At 43.1% G+C, this 15,900-nt stretch overlaps 1 protein-coding gene across 1 annotated transcript in view; it reads right to left on the bottom strand.

Moving 5' to 3' along the window:
* LOC129834292 (low-density lipoprotein receptor-related protein 4-like) overlaps positions 1 to 15,900 on the bottom strand; it is a 189,672-nt gene that overhangs the window by 42,411 nt on the left and 131,361 nt on the right. Inside the window, exons 3-13 of the mRNA XM_055899151.1 lie at positions 14,489 to 14,605; positions 7,685 to 7,798; positions 7,413 to 7,529; positions 6,455 to 6,583; positions 3,700 to 3,819; positions 3,380 to 3,505; positions 2,892 to 3,017; positions 2,620 to 2,754; positions 2,201 to 2,326; positions 1,350 to 1,580; positions 422 to 578 (exon numbers count right to left, since the gene is read on the bottom strand). Coding sequence (XP_055755126.1) covers positions 422 to 578; positions 1,350 to 1,580; positions 2,201 to 2,326; positions 2,620 to 2,754; positions 2,892 to 3,017; positions 3,380 to 3,505; positions 3,700 to 3,819; positions 6,455 to 6,583; positions 7,413 to 7,529; positions 7,685 to 7,798; positions 14,489 to 14,605 — 1,498 coding nt within the window. The remainder of the gene's footprint in view (positions 1 to 421; positions 579 to 1,349; positions 1,581 to 2,200; positions 2,327 to 2,619; positions 2,755 to 2,891; positions 3,018 to 3,379; positions 3,506 to 3,699; positions 3,820 to 6,454; positions 6,584 to 7,412; positions 7,530 to 7,684; positions 7,799 to 14,488; positions 14,606 to 15,900) is intronic.

Here is a 15,900-nt window from a genome sequence, read left to right as displayed (position 1 = left end):
AGCTAAGAAGCTGTCTAAGGAATAATATTGGTTATGTGCTTGACTAATACATAACATTTTGGAAAATGTATTTGGAAAACAGTCCGTTCTCCATTTTCCCTACCCTTTTTCCTCACACATCAGTGGTATCAACAGACGAAGTGAAGAGCTGCCATCCAGCTGCAAGGAGGAAAATAGTACTACAACTACAGGGGGGCGGGGAGGGCCGGAGTGGAGAGCTACAGTCCGAGTCCTATGATTAGTTCTGCTCCAACTTCAGAAGGTTGAGTCAAAAACCACAATGTGCCCGCTAGAAGTCTATTTTGGCGTATTTTAGGGGTATTTTTTGTACCAGCGTACTTTGACCGGAAATTGCGTTTATGGTAGACAAAATGCGTGCAGGTTAGCAGGTAGGGATAGAGAAGAGAGAGCTCTTCCTTACCCCTCTATAGGGTGCAGTGCAACGGCTCTGGGTTTCTCCATGCTCTGCCATAGGAGGACCTTGCGGTGGGTTCCATCCAGATTGGCCACCTCAATACGGGACGTCCCTGAGTCAGTCCAGTATAGCTTGTCATGGATCCAGTCTATAGCCAGACCACCTAGTGGGAGAGAGCAGGGTCATGTTCATTAGGGACCAAACAGAGGAAAACAGACGGAAACAGGCTTTGTTTTTCCATTGCAAAAGTTTAAAACATGTTATGTGCCCTAATAAACACAACCCAGGTAGTCAACAGATGGTAATATTAAAATGTGGCAGAAGAATCAGAGCTGTTGAGCAATCTAGTTATTACCTAGGGGTTATGGTTTGGAGCAAACATTGGGTAAAAGTATAGAAGCCAAAATCACATTTGTTATTAGACGGCGGCAGACAGCCTAACGGTTAGAGCGTTGGGCCAGTAACTGAAAGACTGATTCAAATTCAAATTCCTGCGCTGACTAAGCGAAACATCTGCTGATCGTCAATAATAGCTGATCCCTGGCCGTGAACCCACTCTCTGAGGGTGTCTCAGGAGGAGTGGGTTATGCAATTAAAACACATTTCCATTTCACACCACACACTTGTACAGGTTACAAAAAATATAAGCCCCCCCTCTATTTGACCTTTTCGGATTAGAAAATGCCATCCGTTTGTCTTCTTCAGCATGTCCTAAACCATTATGACTGTTGCAGCGCTGTACATACTATGTTGATACATATTCTGACCGCAGTAAAACCATGTTGTGGTTGCAGTTATAACTGGGCTTTCCTCTACATAATTGTGCGTGTACAGAATGTAGAATGTCCACCTGTGATCGTATCCATGCCGGTGGAAACCGCGTGCTACGAATTCCTATAGCGTGTGTTTTGACCATAAATGGTCACGTTCCTACCTGGACTCTCTAAGCCAGTGGAAACCACTTCCTCCACGTTGCTCCCGTTCAGGTTGGCCTTCATGATGCGGTCGAGCGTGACGTCGGACCAGAAGACCAGCTCCTGGTTGTGGTGGAAGTCCAGAGCGATGGCATTTTCCAGGTTGTTCAACAGCAGAGTGTACTCTGACCGGTGGGGCAACACCTGGCGGATGTCTATACGATTAGCGAACAGCAGCACTGGCTCGGGACCTAATGGGGGGGGGGGGGGGGGGGGGGTATAGAGAGCAGGGAGGGAAAGGAAAGAGGGAGGGTAGTGAGAAGCAAAATGATGGGTTAAGAGAGTGAGAGAGAAAGAGGGAGAGAGAGAAGAGGGTGTGGAGTGCAAGAGAGAGAGAGGAGTTTGTTCGGGGTTCATCAGTGATACACACCAGATTTGTGGGGTGCTGTATTGGCAATGTAGGCCTGTGTTTCAAAAGGCACCCTATTGCTTTATAGTGAACTACTGTAGTACAGTAGTGCACTATAGGATGTAAGGTGCCATTTGGGATGCAACCCAAGCACTCGCTTTTCTGACCTCAAACCATCAGCTAACCTCAGCCACAGTCCAACTGTTCCAAGCTAAGCAAGGGATACGGTTACAATTAAATGCCGATGAAACATGCTTGCGTGCTTTAAACACAACTATGATGCATATGGGTCACCCACTACCCGGGGCAGAGAAAGGGAAACGGTTTTAATTCCATGCAGGCAAAACATGTTTAAGACACACAAAACCCTGATGCATCTCAGGTAAACAACTTCCCCAGGTGCTCGCAATCCCTCCACATGAAGCCAAAGGTCTTAAATTGAAAGATTGTGAGTGGACTCACCCAGAGCCTTGCAGCTGCGCTTGTCAGGCCTCAGCTCGTAGCCCTGCACACACCAGCACTGGAACCCCCCTTCTGTGTTGGTACAGCCCTGGCTGCAGTAACCCTCCTCTGCACACTCATCCACATCTGGAAACGGTCCATATAGACAGGTGGGTGGGTGGGGTGTGGGGTAAAATAATATGTGATGATACTGCAAGAGTAAACACCTAAAATATATACATTTTCAATCAACTCATTATAAAATCAGCAGAACTCATATACATTAAAGTTTTTCTGACTCTTATCGCACACACACACACACACACACACACACACACACACACACACACACACACACACACACACACACACACACACACACACACACACACACACACACACACACACACACACACACACACACACACACACACACCCACCCTGGCAGGCCCTGCCATCCTCCATCAGTCTGTAGCCAGTATGACAGGTACACTGGACCAGACCTCGAGCCATCTGACACTTCTGAGAACAGCCTCCGTTATTCAGGTTACAGTTGCCCTCGCTGGACCGTGGGCCTACACACACGCACACTTGTTAGAGAGACGTTATGATGTGGATTCTTACAAAAGTTTCCGCATAAGCCCTCAAACACACACACGGCACATCCACCCACCCACACACCCTTCCCCTTATACAGTCAGACATAACTCACGGCAGTCCTGGTGAGGGTGTTCGTCCGTCCCATCTCCACAGTCGCTGACCTCATTACAGACCTTCCTCTGGCCAATACATCGGCCGTTACCACACAGGAATTGGTCCGGAGCACATGGAGGGGTGTCTGGTGGGAAGATAGATGGAGAATGTTACAATGGGCTGAAAAAAGCTGTGAAGAACAATGGACAACATCTGAAAACTCCTTTGTTTGCGTCTCAAATGGCACGCCTTGGGTCCTGGTCAAAAGTAGTGCACTATATAGGGAATATGGTACCATTTGGGACGACTTTTGAAGGATAGACACAAAAGGCCTGTGGGGTAATGGTAACCGTTCTTTAATGTGAGATTTAGCTCATTGTTTGTTTAGCCCGCATATATAAGAACTAAGTCCCTAGAGCTCTCTTTCTTTTCATCCTTTTATTTCCTCTGTACTGTCTAGTTTAGATTGATGCTGATCTGCACACGTGCACACACCCACACACGTACCAGTCTTCTCACAGTCATCTTCATCGCTGCCGTCAGAGCAGTCATCCTCGCCATCACATCTCCATGACAACCTGACACAGCGTCCCGACGCACAGCGGAACTGATCCGCAGTACACATGGAGGAGGCTGGAGGGAGAGGACAGGTTGGTTAGACACACACAATCTACGTCCATTATGTACACAAACACACACACAATCTACGTCCATTATGTACACACACACACACACACACACACACACACACACACACACACACACACACACACACACACACACACACACACACACACACACACACACACACATAAGCAGATACTTACTGCAGTTCTTCTCATCTGATTGGTCATCACAGTCAAACTCCCCGTCACACCTCCAGCCAGCGTTGATGCACATCCCACTGCTGCACATGAACTCCACGGAACGACAAGGCTGGTGGGAGGCTGCAGGACACACACGACCACTACCGTGAGATAAAATGCAAACGCTTTTGGATCTTCAATCATCCCTGACAGTGGAAAACAATTGATCTGAAGGACCCTGGTAATACAAAGACGCTTTTAACAGGGACAGAAAATAAATGAACATTTGGGGCAGGGCATGCATGTTTGAAAAAGAATCAGACGTATCTATCCAAGACCAAATGAGAGCATACACTTTTATTCATGTGCAGTGGTATCAGTTAGACAAGAGAAGGGAACATGGCCAACAGAAAAGTGGGAGAGAAAAAAGAAGAGAAGAATGAAGCAGTGCTGTGTGTGTGATCAAAACACCAGGCGGTGGGAGAGAGAAATACATAGATAAGATAAGAAAAGAAAAGAAGGAAAGATAGATAGAGCAATGGAATGAACACTAAGTGTTCTCATGTCCAAACCCACTTATCAGCTGGTACCCTGTCATCCACATTGACGGCCAGATACACAGAGAACCGTTTCATCTGCTTGTGTGTGGCCAACTCTCAGAATACAGACACACACCACATATACAGATATATATATCCATACACACACACACACACACACACACACACACACACACACACACACACACACACACACACACACACACCACTAAACACACAGAGAATCCTTTGATCTGCTCTTGTGTGCCCAGACGTCTCTCCATTCTTAACACACTCTCCACTCATCCTACTCCCTAGTCTGATGCATGCTAACAGAGCCCCATACACTTGTGTGGGCTGCCATGACAGAGAGAATGAGAGTGAGTGAGTGATTGAATGAGTGAGTGAGTGAGTGAGTGAGTGAGTGAGTGAGTGAGTGAGTGAGTGAGAGAGAGAGCGTGGGAGAGAGAGAGTGAGAATGAGAATGAGAGTGAGAGTGAGAGAGAGAAAGCAATTCCCAAACTTTCCATAACAAAGCCATCACCTACAGAGAAATTAACCTGGAGAAGAGCCCCCTAAGCAAGCTGGTCCTGGGGCTCTGTTCATAAACACACCCCACATAGCCCCAGGACAGCAACACAATTAAACCCAACCAAATCATGAGAAAACAAAAAGATAATTAGTTGACACATTGGAAAGAATGTAAAAAAGAACAGAGCAAACTAGAATGCTATTTGGCCCTAAACAGAGAGTATAGCGGCAGAATACCTGACCACTGTGACTGACCCAAACTTAAGGAAAGCTTTGACTATGTACAGATTCGTAGGCAGACCTGGCTCTCAAGAGAAGACAGGTTATGTGCACAAAATGAGGAGGAAACTGAGCTGCACTTCCTAACCTCCTGCCAAATGTATGACCATATTAGAGACACATATGTCCCTCAGATTACACAGATCCCAATTTTGATAAACTCCCATATCTACTGTGTGAAATACCACAGTGTGCCATCACAGCAGCAAGATTTGTGACCTGTTGCCACAAGAATAGGGCAACCAGTTAAGAACAAACACCATTGTAAATACAACCCATATTTATTTTTTCTCTTTTTTGTACTGTAACTATTTGCACGTCGTTACAACACTGTATATAGACATAATATGACATTTGAAATGTCTATTCTCTTGGAATTTCTGTGAGTGTAATGTTTACTGTTAATTTTTATTGTTTATTTCACTTTTGTTTATTACCTACTTCACTTGCTTTGGCAATGGTAACATATGTTTCCCATTCCATAAAGCCCTGAAATTTAAATTGAATTGAGAGAAAGAGAAAGAAAGAGAGACTGTGGGACAGAGATAGTACAAAGAGAGACATGAAAGACTGACATAGAGATACATTAACAGAAAGAAAGGACTTAGCAGTAGTCTAACAGAATACATTCTCTGGAGTGATGAGGAGAAACGTGATAGCCTGTGCTAATCGAAACGCTAGCTAGCTCGCGTGTATGTGTGTTCGAAAGAAAAAGATGGGAAGTGTTTCCCAACGCACGCAGCCATGCACACACACACACACACGTAACATAGACACATGACTCTAGCATGACAGCTGTCAGCAAGGAGATTGGGACAGGGCATTCCAGGAATCTATGTTAGAGGTCGCTCAGAGAGCCATACCGAGTGGGGGAGACAGATTTCTGCAGTGTCACCGCTCAGTGCTCAAGCTCAATCATAGCTACAATGGTAACAGCTGGACCTGCCATCACCAACATGTCTCAAATCTGTCAAACCTCAGCCGATCCTATCCTAATCTCTTTTGTTTTATGAACACTTGACTGGAAGTATTAACACCCTTTTCCTTTCACCTGACAAGGTCTTAAAAAAGACAACAGGGTGTCAGTGGCACCTCTCAAACACTGAACTTCACTCTCTCCGTCCATCATGACAAAGTTGTAACCCACCTGCAATCCTCCCTGCCCCTAACCTACTGACCCCTTTGTTTACATCCCAGTTGAGAAATAGGGTGCTTGGCATTCTGGGTAGAATTCCAACCCGTCGTCTGGCCACAGCAGGTTCTCTCTGTGTGTGTAGCGGAGGAATTTGAGGCACAGTATGGGTTTGCTGCCCGGCGCTGTAGCAGCCTCTGATGTAGCATTTCTGGTGCTGGCGCCTGCAGATCAATGATTAGCCACCTGAATCAGACGCGTGCGTGTGTGTGTGTGTGTGTGTGTGTGTACGTACAGCAGTCGGACTCATCAGACCAGTCTCCACAATCATCGTCTCCGTCACAGTGGTAAATGTCCAGAATACAGCGTCCATATGCACACTGGAACTCTTCGACACTACAGGTGGCCGTCATTACATCAGATGCTACGGAGGGAGAGAGAAAGGGAGAAAAAGAGATAGGGGTGAGGGGTACGTATTTAACACACAGTCCCTTTCACCCCAAAACCTTTCTGTCATAAACTATAAAGACAGTGTGTGGTTCTGACATTCAGTGTGTTATACTCTAGGGCAGTCAAAATAGAGAGAGAGAGAGAGTGGACACACACACATACAGTATGTGTCTCAGGGGGAGTTGGGATATGCAAAAAAACGAAACATTTCCATTTCACACATGCGTATGAATGATACAAGGCTGTCTGCTCTCTTTTAAGGTCCTTACTACTGAATAGTGTCTGTTCCAGGTGTGTAGGAGTCAAAATAAGAAGAGTGGAAGAGATGGAGACCCACACACTGTAGAAAAAAGGAATACATCCAAAACTGATACTTGAATACAACTATGGCCAAAAAATTATAGTGAAAGAAAGTGCATAGTGAATGAAAGATGAAAACTAAGCACAAACCTTTTGGCCTCATGCCGTGTGTGCCGTCAATTTACACTTGTTTTCACCTTTCATTTATGCACTGATGATTTTTTTGGCCCCAATGTGTTTTAATAAACATCTTTATTTTGCATTGAAGCCTTCGTTGAGGATTTATTCCTTTTCAGACAGTGTGCGGGTCTCCATCTCTTTCCAGGACACATGCGTATAATACACACTTGTACATGTGAGAAACAGGACAAACACACGCACGCACGCACGCACACACACACACACACACACACACACACACACACACACACACACACACACACACACACACACACACACACACACACACACACACACACACACACACACACAGGGCAACTCACGGCAGTTTTCCTCGTCTGATCCGTCCTTGCAGTCAGTATCTCCATCACAGTACCAGTGTTCAGCAATGCAGCTCCCATCTGTACAGCGAAACTCCTTATCGGAACACTTTCGCATGTCTGAGAGAGAGAGAAAGAGGAAAATAGAGATATTAAAGTTAACGTAATTGAGATGTGACAAAGACTACAACTTTCTGAATGTATGTGTATACTGTAGGAGTGAATGTGTGGAGTGCATGTGTGTGTGTGTGTGTGTGTGTGTGTGTTTAACTCACCACACTGCTCGTCACTGTTATCACCACAGTCATTGTCCCCATCACAGTGCCACAGGCTGCGGATGCAGTAGCCGTTCTGACAATGGAACTCATCCTCTTCACACTCTCTCGGCGCTACCGACAAAGAGAGAGAGACGGGATGTCAATCAAAGGACAAATCACACAAACAATATCCGATGCGCCGCTTGTATGATGTAAGAATCTCATACGCATGCACCATGCGCCATGCGCTGCACAGCTTAGTGACCTTTCTCTTACGTTCACACAGAGAAAAGTAGCTGTCTATTAACCTCCAGTCGACAACCTCCCATCCACCCTGATGGTTAACCTCTGCTCTAAACTACACTGTCATATCCAGCACAACAACCCCCCAAAAACCACCTTACTTACAATCATTTCTCTGATGTTTTCATTAGTTCCACTTACGAGCGCTATTAGGCCTACAACAATGTCTCTCTCCCTTTTCTCTCCTGCACTGAGTCCCGCCACCATCTTTCTCTCTCCTTCACTAATACAACAGCCTGCCACTACAGTTATAACCACAGCGATCGATAGCCAATTATAGTCCTGGCTAAAGGAGGGCCAGGTGAACAGGCTAGTATCAGAGGGAAGTACCATGATTTCTGCCTGAATGGCCCCAGACAGGAGGTGATGTATTATTTAAAGCGTGTTGTGTGTGCGTGTGTGAAGGGGGGTTGCTGCCTTAGAAGGTTATTAACTAATTGTTCAATCTACCTCTCTTATACCTGAACTGCCAATAAAATGCATACAGAGGCGCAGTCAAAGAAACCCACTTAGAAACGTGACGGCAGTTCAGAGTGTAATACAAGTTAAAGAGCAGAGAGACAGAAAAAAGGGACGGGCACAGATATGTTTGAGGATAAAATGTGTATTTTTGTACTTCCTACCTCAGTGACTATTGCGACAAAACGTGACCCAAATCTACTACCTCTCATCTCTTCCTTTCGTTTTCTCACACACAGGTTTCCTTTGCTTTATGACACAACCGAGTCCTCAGAACAGAAGAGACTTATTAGTATAGTTTTATTAGTATTTTTATTTAAGAGTACTCTTACCCCTCCTATTCAGATGCAACAGAGAAGGAGAAGGATCTGGAACAGGAGCAGAAGACAAAGCTACCCCCTGAATGAGAGTCTCTAAACTATAACTCTAGGGCTGATTCCAAAAACTCACTTGGCACACGAAGTAGAATTCCATTGAATCTCTCATCTGTCTCTCTCTTTCCCTCCCTCTCGTTCCTAACCCAAACAGAGGAAAGTTCAGAAGTCACGTGTTCTGAGGCAGATCATCAGTCAGAGAGCAGGCAGTAGTTAGAGATGAAAGGTCATAGTGATTCATTTCCAGGGTATGCATTGAGGTGTGTTTGTGTGTGAAAAAAAAAAAATATTCCTTTTTAAACACGTTGTATGGTTCCTTGAGTATTACCTATGCACTTTCAGGGTTTGCCTTCCCTTCTTGCCCCCTGCCTGCCTTTCATCCTCCTCTCATCCCACGAGTTGACATAGAAAAGAGCAGAAGCTCAGAACTATCCCATCAGACTCCAGTTCTACCTACCTACAAATTATAGAAAAGAGCAGAAGCTCTGAATAGTATTTGAACTCGGGTCTGGTGTGTGTAGGTGTGTGTGATACCACTGTGGATATGTAGTCATGTGTGTTCTGCTGAACAAATATGAACGTAGGAACACACATCCACACAGGCACACTTACTCTGTCACTCACTTTCACACACGCACGTCTCTTTTTCCAGTTTTGTTGTCTAAAACTTTGACAAGTCGCTAAGCTCAAGTGGACCATGACGGATTCTTCCCCGTCTCTCTCCATTCTCTTCCCCTTCTCTCTTTAAATAATGGAATAAAACAACAACAGTGGGAGGAAAGAAACTAGGGAGGACAGAAAGACATAGAGAAATAAGTCCTGAAAAAATAACTAGGCCAAGGAGCAAGGGAGGGGGAAATGTACGGGACATGAAGATGAAAAATTCATGCCTGGCTCACGGCAGACGGACCCCCCATCAGGACGGGATTCTACGTCTGGCTCCTGAAATATGGGTCAGACAGGAGAGAGGGAAGCAGGGAATGAGAGAATTGGAGCAAGAGAGAGAAAATCAGAGAAAGAGAATCGGAGAGAAAGAAAGAGAGAGAAAAGAGAGAGGGAAAGAAAGCCCACCTCCATACAGAGTTATCTGGAAAAAATAAGGGAACGAGAGAATCTGAGAAAGAGAGAGAGCTCACCATCAAATTTAAAATACTTTTTTTTATCTACAGAATTATTCAGAAAAAAAGTATTAATAGAGGTACAAGCTGGCAGGGTTAGCTTGAGTCAATTAATTCCATCTCCAGAACATTCAGGAAATTCAACCCATTGGGTTGGAAATTAATCATACCAAGTTTCTCAGCCCGATCTGTGTGGTGATCTCTGTGGACATAATGGGTGTGGAGGTGTGTGGATTTAAATCTAGCTCAACCACCGGGTACCATGGATACCTCTGCTTATTGTGACACCTTATTGTAACAGATAGTTGTGAATATCAAAATCAAATCAAATTGTATTGGTCACATACACGCGTTTAGAAGATGTTATTGCAGGTGTAGCGAAATGCTTGTGTTTCTAGCTCCAACAGCGCAGTAATATCTAACAAATAATATCTAACAATTTCACAAGAACTACCCAATACACACAAATCTAAGTAAAGGAATGGAATAAGAACATATATACACTACCGGTCAAAAGTTTTAGAAAACCTACTCATTCAAGGGTTTTTCTTTATTTCTACTGTGTTCTACATTGTAGAATAATTGTGAAGTCATCACAACTATGAAATAACACATGTAGTAACCAAAAAAGTGTTAAACAAATCAAAATACATTTTATATTTGAGATTCTTCAAATAGCCACCCTTCTCCTTGATGACAGCTTTGCAGACTCTTGGCATTCTCTCAACCAGCTTCACCTGGAATGCTTTTCCAACCGCCTTGAAGGAGTTCCCATGTATGCTGAGCACTTGTTGGCTGTTTTTCCTTCACTCTGTGGTCCAACTCATCCCAAACCATCTGAATTAGGTTGAGGTCGGGGGATTGTGGAGGCCAAGCCATCTGATACAGCACTACATCACTCTCCTTCTTGGTAATATAGCCCTGACACAGCCTGGAGGTATGTCGAGTCATTGTCCTGTTGATAAACAAATTATAGTCCCACTAAGCACAAAACAGATGGGATGGCGTATCGCTGCAGAATGCTGTGGTAGCAATGCTGGTTAACTGTGCCTTGAATTCTAAATAAATCACAGACAGTGTCACCAGCAAAGCACCCCCACATCATTTTTGGTTGGACCCAAAAATCTCCAATTTGGACCAAAGGACAGATTTCCACCGATCTAGTGCCCATTACTCGTATTTCTTGGCCCAAGCAAGTCTCTTCTTCTTATTGGTGTCTTTTAGTAGTGGTTTCAGCAATTTGACCATGAAGGCCTGATTCACGCAGTCTCCTCTGAACAGTTGATGTTGAGATGTGTCTGTTACTTGAACTCTGTGAAGCCTTTTATGGGCTGCAATTTCTGAGACTGGTAACTCTAATGAACTTATCCTCTGCAGCAGAGGTAACTCTGGGTCTTCCAATCCTGTGGTGGTCCTTATGAGAGCCAGTTTCATCATAGTGCTTGGTGGTTTTTGCGACTGCACTTGAAGAAACGTTCAAAGTTCTAGAAATGTTCCGTATTGACTGACCTTCATGTCTTAAAGTAATGATGGACTGTCGTTTCTCTTTGCTTATTTGAGCTGTTCTTGCCATAATATGGACTTGGTCTTTTACCATATAGGGCTATCTTCTGTATACCCCATACCTTTTCACAACACAACTAATTGTCTCAAACGCATTTAGAGGGAAAGAAATTCCACAAATTAACTTTTAAGAAGGCACACCTGTTATTTGAAATGCATTCCAGGTGATTACCTCATGAAGCTGGCTGAGAAAATGCCAAGAGTGTGCAAAGCTGAAATCAAGGCAACGGGTGGCTATTGTTCTACAATGTACAAAGTACTAAAAATAAAGAAAAACCCTTAAATGTGTAGGTGTTCCAAAACTTTTAACCGGTAATGTACATATACATATATGGATGAGCAATGACAGTATAAATATATGAGATGAGTAATGTAAGATACAATTGAAGTCGGAAGTTTACATACACCTTAGCCAAATACATTTAAACTCAGTTTTTTACAATTCCTGACATTTAATCCTCGTAAAAATTCCCTGTCTTAGGTCAGGTAGGATCACCACTTAATTTTAAGAATGTGAAATGTCAGAATAATAGTAGAGAATGATATATTTCAGCTTTTATTTATTTCATCACATTCCCAGTCAGACGTTTACATACACTGAATTGGTATTTGGTAGCATTGCCTTTAAATTGTTTAAGCATCAAGCATCAGCATCATGTTGTGGGGGTGCTTTGATGCAGGAGGGACTGGTGCACTTCACCAAATAGATGGCCTCATGAGGAATTGAAAATCATGTGGATATATTGAAGCAAAATCTCAAGACATCAGTCAGGAAGTTAAAGCTTGGTTGCAAATGGGTCTTCCAAATGGACATTGACCCCAAGCATACTTCCAAAGTTGTGGAAAAATGGCTTAAGGACAACGAAGTCAAGGTATTGGAGTGACCATCACAAAGCCCTGACCTCAATCCTATAGAACATTTGTGGGCAGAAATGATAAAGCGCAAGGAGGCCTACAAACCTGACTCAGTTACACCAGCTCTGTCGTGAGGAATAGGCCAAAATTCACCCAATTATTGTGGGAAGCTTGTGGAAGGATACCTTACACATTTGACCCAAGTTAGCGTCCCACATATCCCATAGAAGTTAACGTCCCACTTGGCCAAAAGCCAGTAAAAATGCAGAGGGACAAATTCAAATAAATTACTATAAAAATTAAACTTTCATGAAATCACACATGAAAGATACCAAATTCAAGCTACACTTGTTGTGAATCCAGCCAACGTGTCAGAATTTAAAAAGGCTTTTCGGCGAAAGCAAACGATGCTATTATCTGAGGATAGCAACAGAGTAAACCAAGACAGAGAAGCATATTTCAACCCTGCAGGAGCGACACAAAACGCAGAAATAAAAATATAATTCATGCCTTACCTTTGACGAGCTTCTGTTGTTGGCATTCCAATATGTCCCATAAACATCGCAAATGGCCCTTTTGTTCGATTATTCCCGTCGATATATATATCCAAAATGTCCATTTATTTGGTGCGTTTGATCCAGAAAAACACCGGTTCCAACTTGTGCAACGTGACTACAAAATATCTCAAAAGTTACCTGTAAACTTTGCAAACACATTTCAAACTACTTTTGTAATACAACTTTAGGTATGTTTTTACGTAAATAATCGATAAAATTGAAGACGGGATGATCTGTGTTCAATACAGGATTAAAACAAACTGTAGCTAGCTTTCTGGTCACGCGCCTCTAACAAACATTACACTTCAAGTGACCCTCGTTCAAGATGGCCGTACTTCTTCATTACACAAAGGAAAAAACCTCAAACAATTTCTAAAGACTGTTGACATCCAGTGGAAGCGGTAGGAACTGCAAGAAGGTCAATTAGAAATCTGGATTCCTAATGAAAACTCATTGAAAAGAGAGTGACCTCAAAAAAAATTACATCTGAATTGTTTGTCCTCGGGGTTTCGCCTGCTAAATAAGTTCTGTTATACTCACAGACATGATTCAAACCGTTTTAGAAACTTCCGGGTGTTTTCTATCCAAATCTACTAATTATATGCATATCTTATCTTCTGCGGATGAGTAGCTTGCAGTTGAATTTGGGTATGCTTTTCATCCAAATGTGAAAATGCTGCCCCCTATCCTAGAGAAGTTAAACAATTTAAAGGCAATGCTATAAAATACTAATTGAGGGTATGTAAACTTCTGACTCCCTGGGCATGTGATGAAAGAAATAAAAGCTGAAATATATCATTCTCTCTACTATTATTCTGACATTTTACATTCTTAAAATAAAGTGGTGATCCTAACTGACCTAAGACAGGGAATTTTTTACTAAGATTAAATGTCAGGAATTGTGAAAATGAAAAAAGTGTATGTAAACTTCCGACATCAACTGTATGTGATTTTCTTTGCTATGTTTATTTTACGGCCTAGTAAAGTTGTGTTTGCGGACTAAAACCTCCCTGTCTCTGTGTTAACCTCTGCACGCTCAACCCAACACCCCACGGTTTACCACAACGTGCATCAGGTGCGTGTCTTAAAAAATATCTCACCCCAGATATCTCCCTGCACTCACATGGTAGCAGGGTGATTTCTGAGGTCCGGATTGGATGCATGTAGAAACTGTCCCATGACGAATAATATCCTAGCGCCATTTATGATATTAAGGACGTGTATCTGGAGCTTGTCTACTCCTTATATCTAATAAAATGGCTGATATCCGGAAATATACAGATAAAGATATCCCCTGTTATTGACCCTTTTCGCCCAGTGCACGCACGCACGCACACACACTGCAGAAGTCATGTCCTTTGACCTCTGCTATGGTGTACATAAATAAACACGTTGGTTGAACCTTTTTGAAACTGTTATTAGTAGAATCAGATGGGATAGAATAAAACCCCGCAACCAAATACTGTGGCTCTCCAGGAACATGGCACTTGATAAATCTGTTGATTTGTCGTGTTTTTTTAGACGAGATATTACTTTGCTATTCACAGAAATTGTGCGTGCGTGTTTCTGTGTGTGTGTGTGTGTGAGACTTACGACAGTCTTGCTCGTCGGAGTCATCCTCACAGTCGTTGTCCCCGTCACACACCCAGGAGCGGCGGATACACTTCCCGTTGTCACAGTGGAAGTCCAGCGGAGAGCAGGTGGGCAGCACTACAGAGGAAAAGATCAGTCATTATCACAGCTGAAGCAAAGTATGGGCATACATAAACACAAATGCATGATAGCGAGAACAAGGCCCCATGGACACAGCCAATACACTAGTATAAAAAACATTAAGAACACCAGCTCTTTCCATGACATAGACTAGGATCCCTTATTGATGTCACTTGTTAAATCCACTTCAATCAGTGTAGATGAAGGGAGGAGACAGGTTAAAGAAGGATTTTTAAGCATTGAGACAAATGAGACATGTATTGTGTATGTGTGCCAGTCTGAGGGTGAATGGGTAAGACAAAAGACTTACAGTTGAAGTCGGAGGTTTACATACACCTTAGCCAAATACATTTAAACTCAGTTTTTCACAATTCGTGACATTTAATCCTAGTAAAAATTCCCTGTCTTAGATCAGTTAGGATCACCACTTTATTGGTTGGGTCAGTTGGGTCAGACATCCTGGGACAGCCCCTCTCTGCAATCCGAATAAAAACCCAACTCTGAGAAATTATCAGGAGACCATGTTTTTCTCCATGAGGAGGGGACAAAGGTTGTGGACAATTGCTGAATCTTTAACCATACCACGTGGTTAAACTCTTAGACTATACCGACAGAATAAGAACAAGTCTTTGATATTGATTACTAGTCTGCAGCTAGGAATTTGGTATCATTGAACGCGAAGACAACGCGAAGATAAGGACAACCGCCGAAACATCCATTCTATAACGAATGGCCCTCTGAACTATCACGATAACCACGAGAGAGAGAGAGAGAGAGAGAGAGAGAGAGAGAGAGAGAGAGAGAGAGAGAGAGGACGAAACTCTCCAACAAAAATGAACTTTTCACCAGCGATCAAGACGACACACTGAGCGTAAATATATATATATTGATTGCAATTGTTCCCGGATGATTGAGCGTTCCTGTGTAAAGGATTAGCATGTCAATTGTTATAATTATGAACTCTAGTGACTCCTTAGTCAACCCCCAATTTTCCCTTTGTCTAACAAGCCGCCATGCCCACTAGGGCATATTTCTCCCATCATTTCATGTAACCATTTTAAGTTTGTTTGTTTGTTTGTTTATGCATTTCTGTGAATTACTTAGTTAGTAATAAATAAAGATTTAAGACAATTGATGTATGGATGACTCATAGTGAAGACTGGGTTCGTGCAGATAACCAACAATTTATGACGTTTGGAATGAGACTAACGTGAGGTAAAATAAACAAATCATTAATCAGAAGACTATTGATCAGATATGAAAATATCTGAAAGGTTATATTGGGAAATTAT

Source organism: Salvelinus fontinalis, chromosome 35 (assembly GCF_029448725.1).
Source record: "Salvelinus fontinalis isolate EN_2023a chromosome 35, ASM2944872v1, whole genome shotgun sequence".
NCBI lineage: Eukaryota > Metazoa > Chordata > Actinopteri > Salmoniformes > Salmonidae > Salvelinus > Salvelinus fontinalis.
The sequence above is the reverse complement of the archived record's forward strand: the minus strand, read 5'-3'. Positions and strand labels throughout refer to the sequence as shown.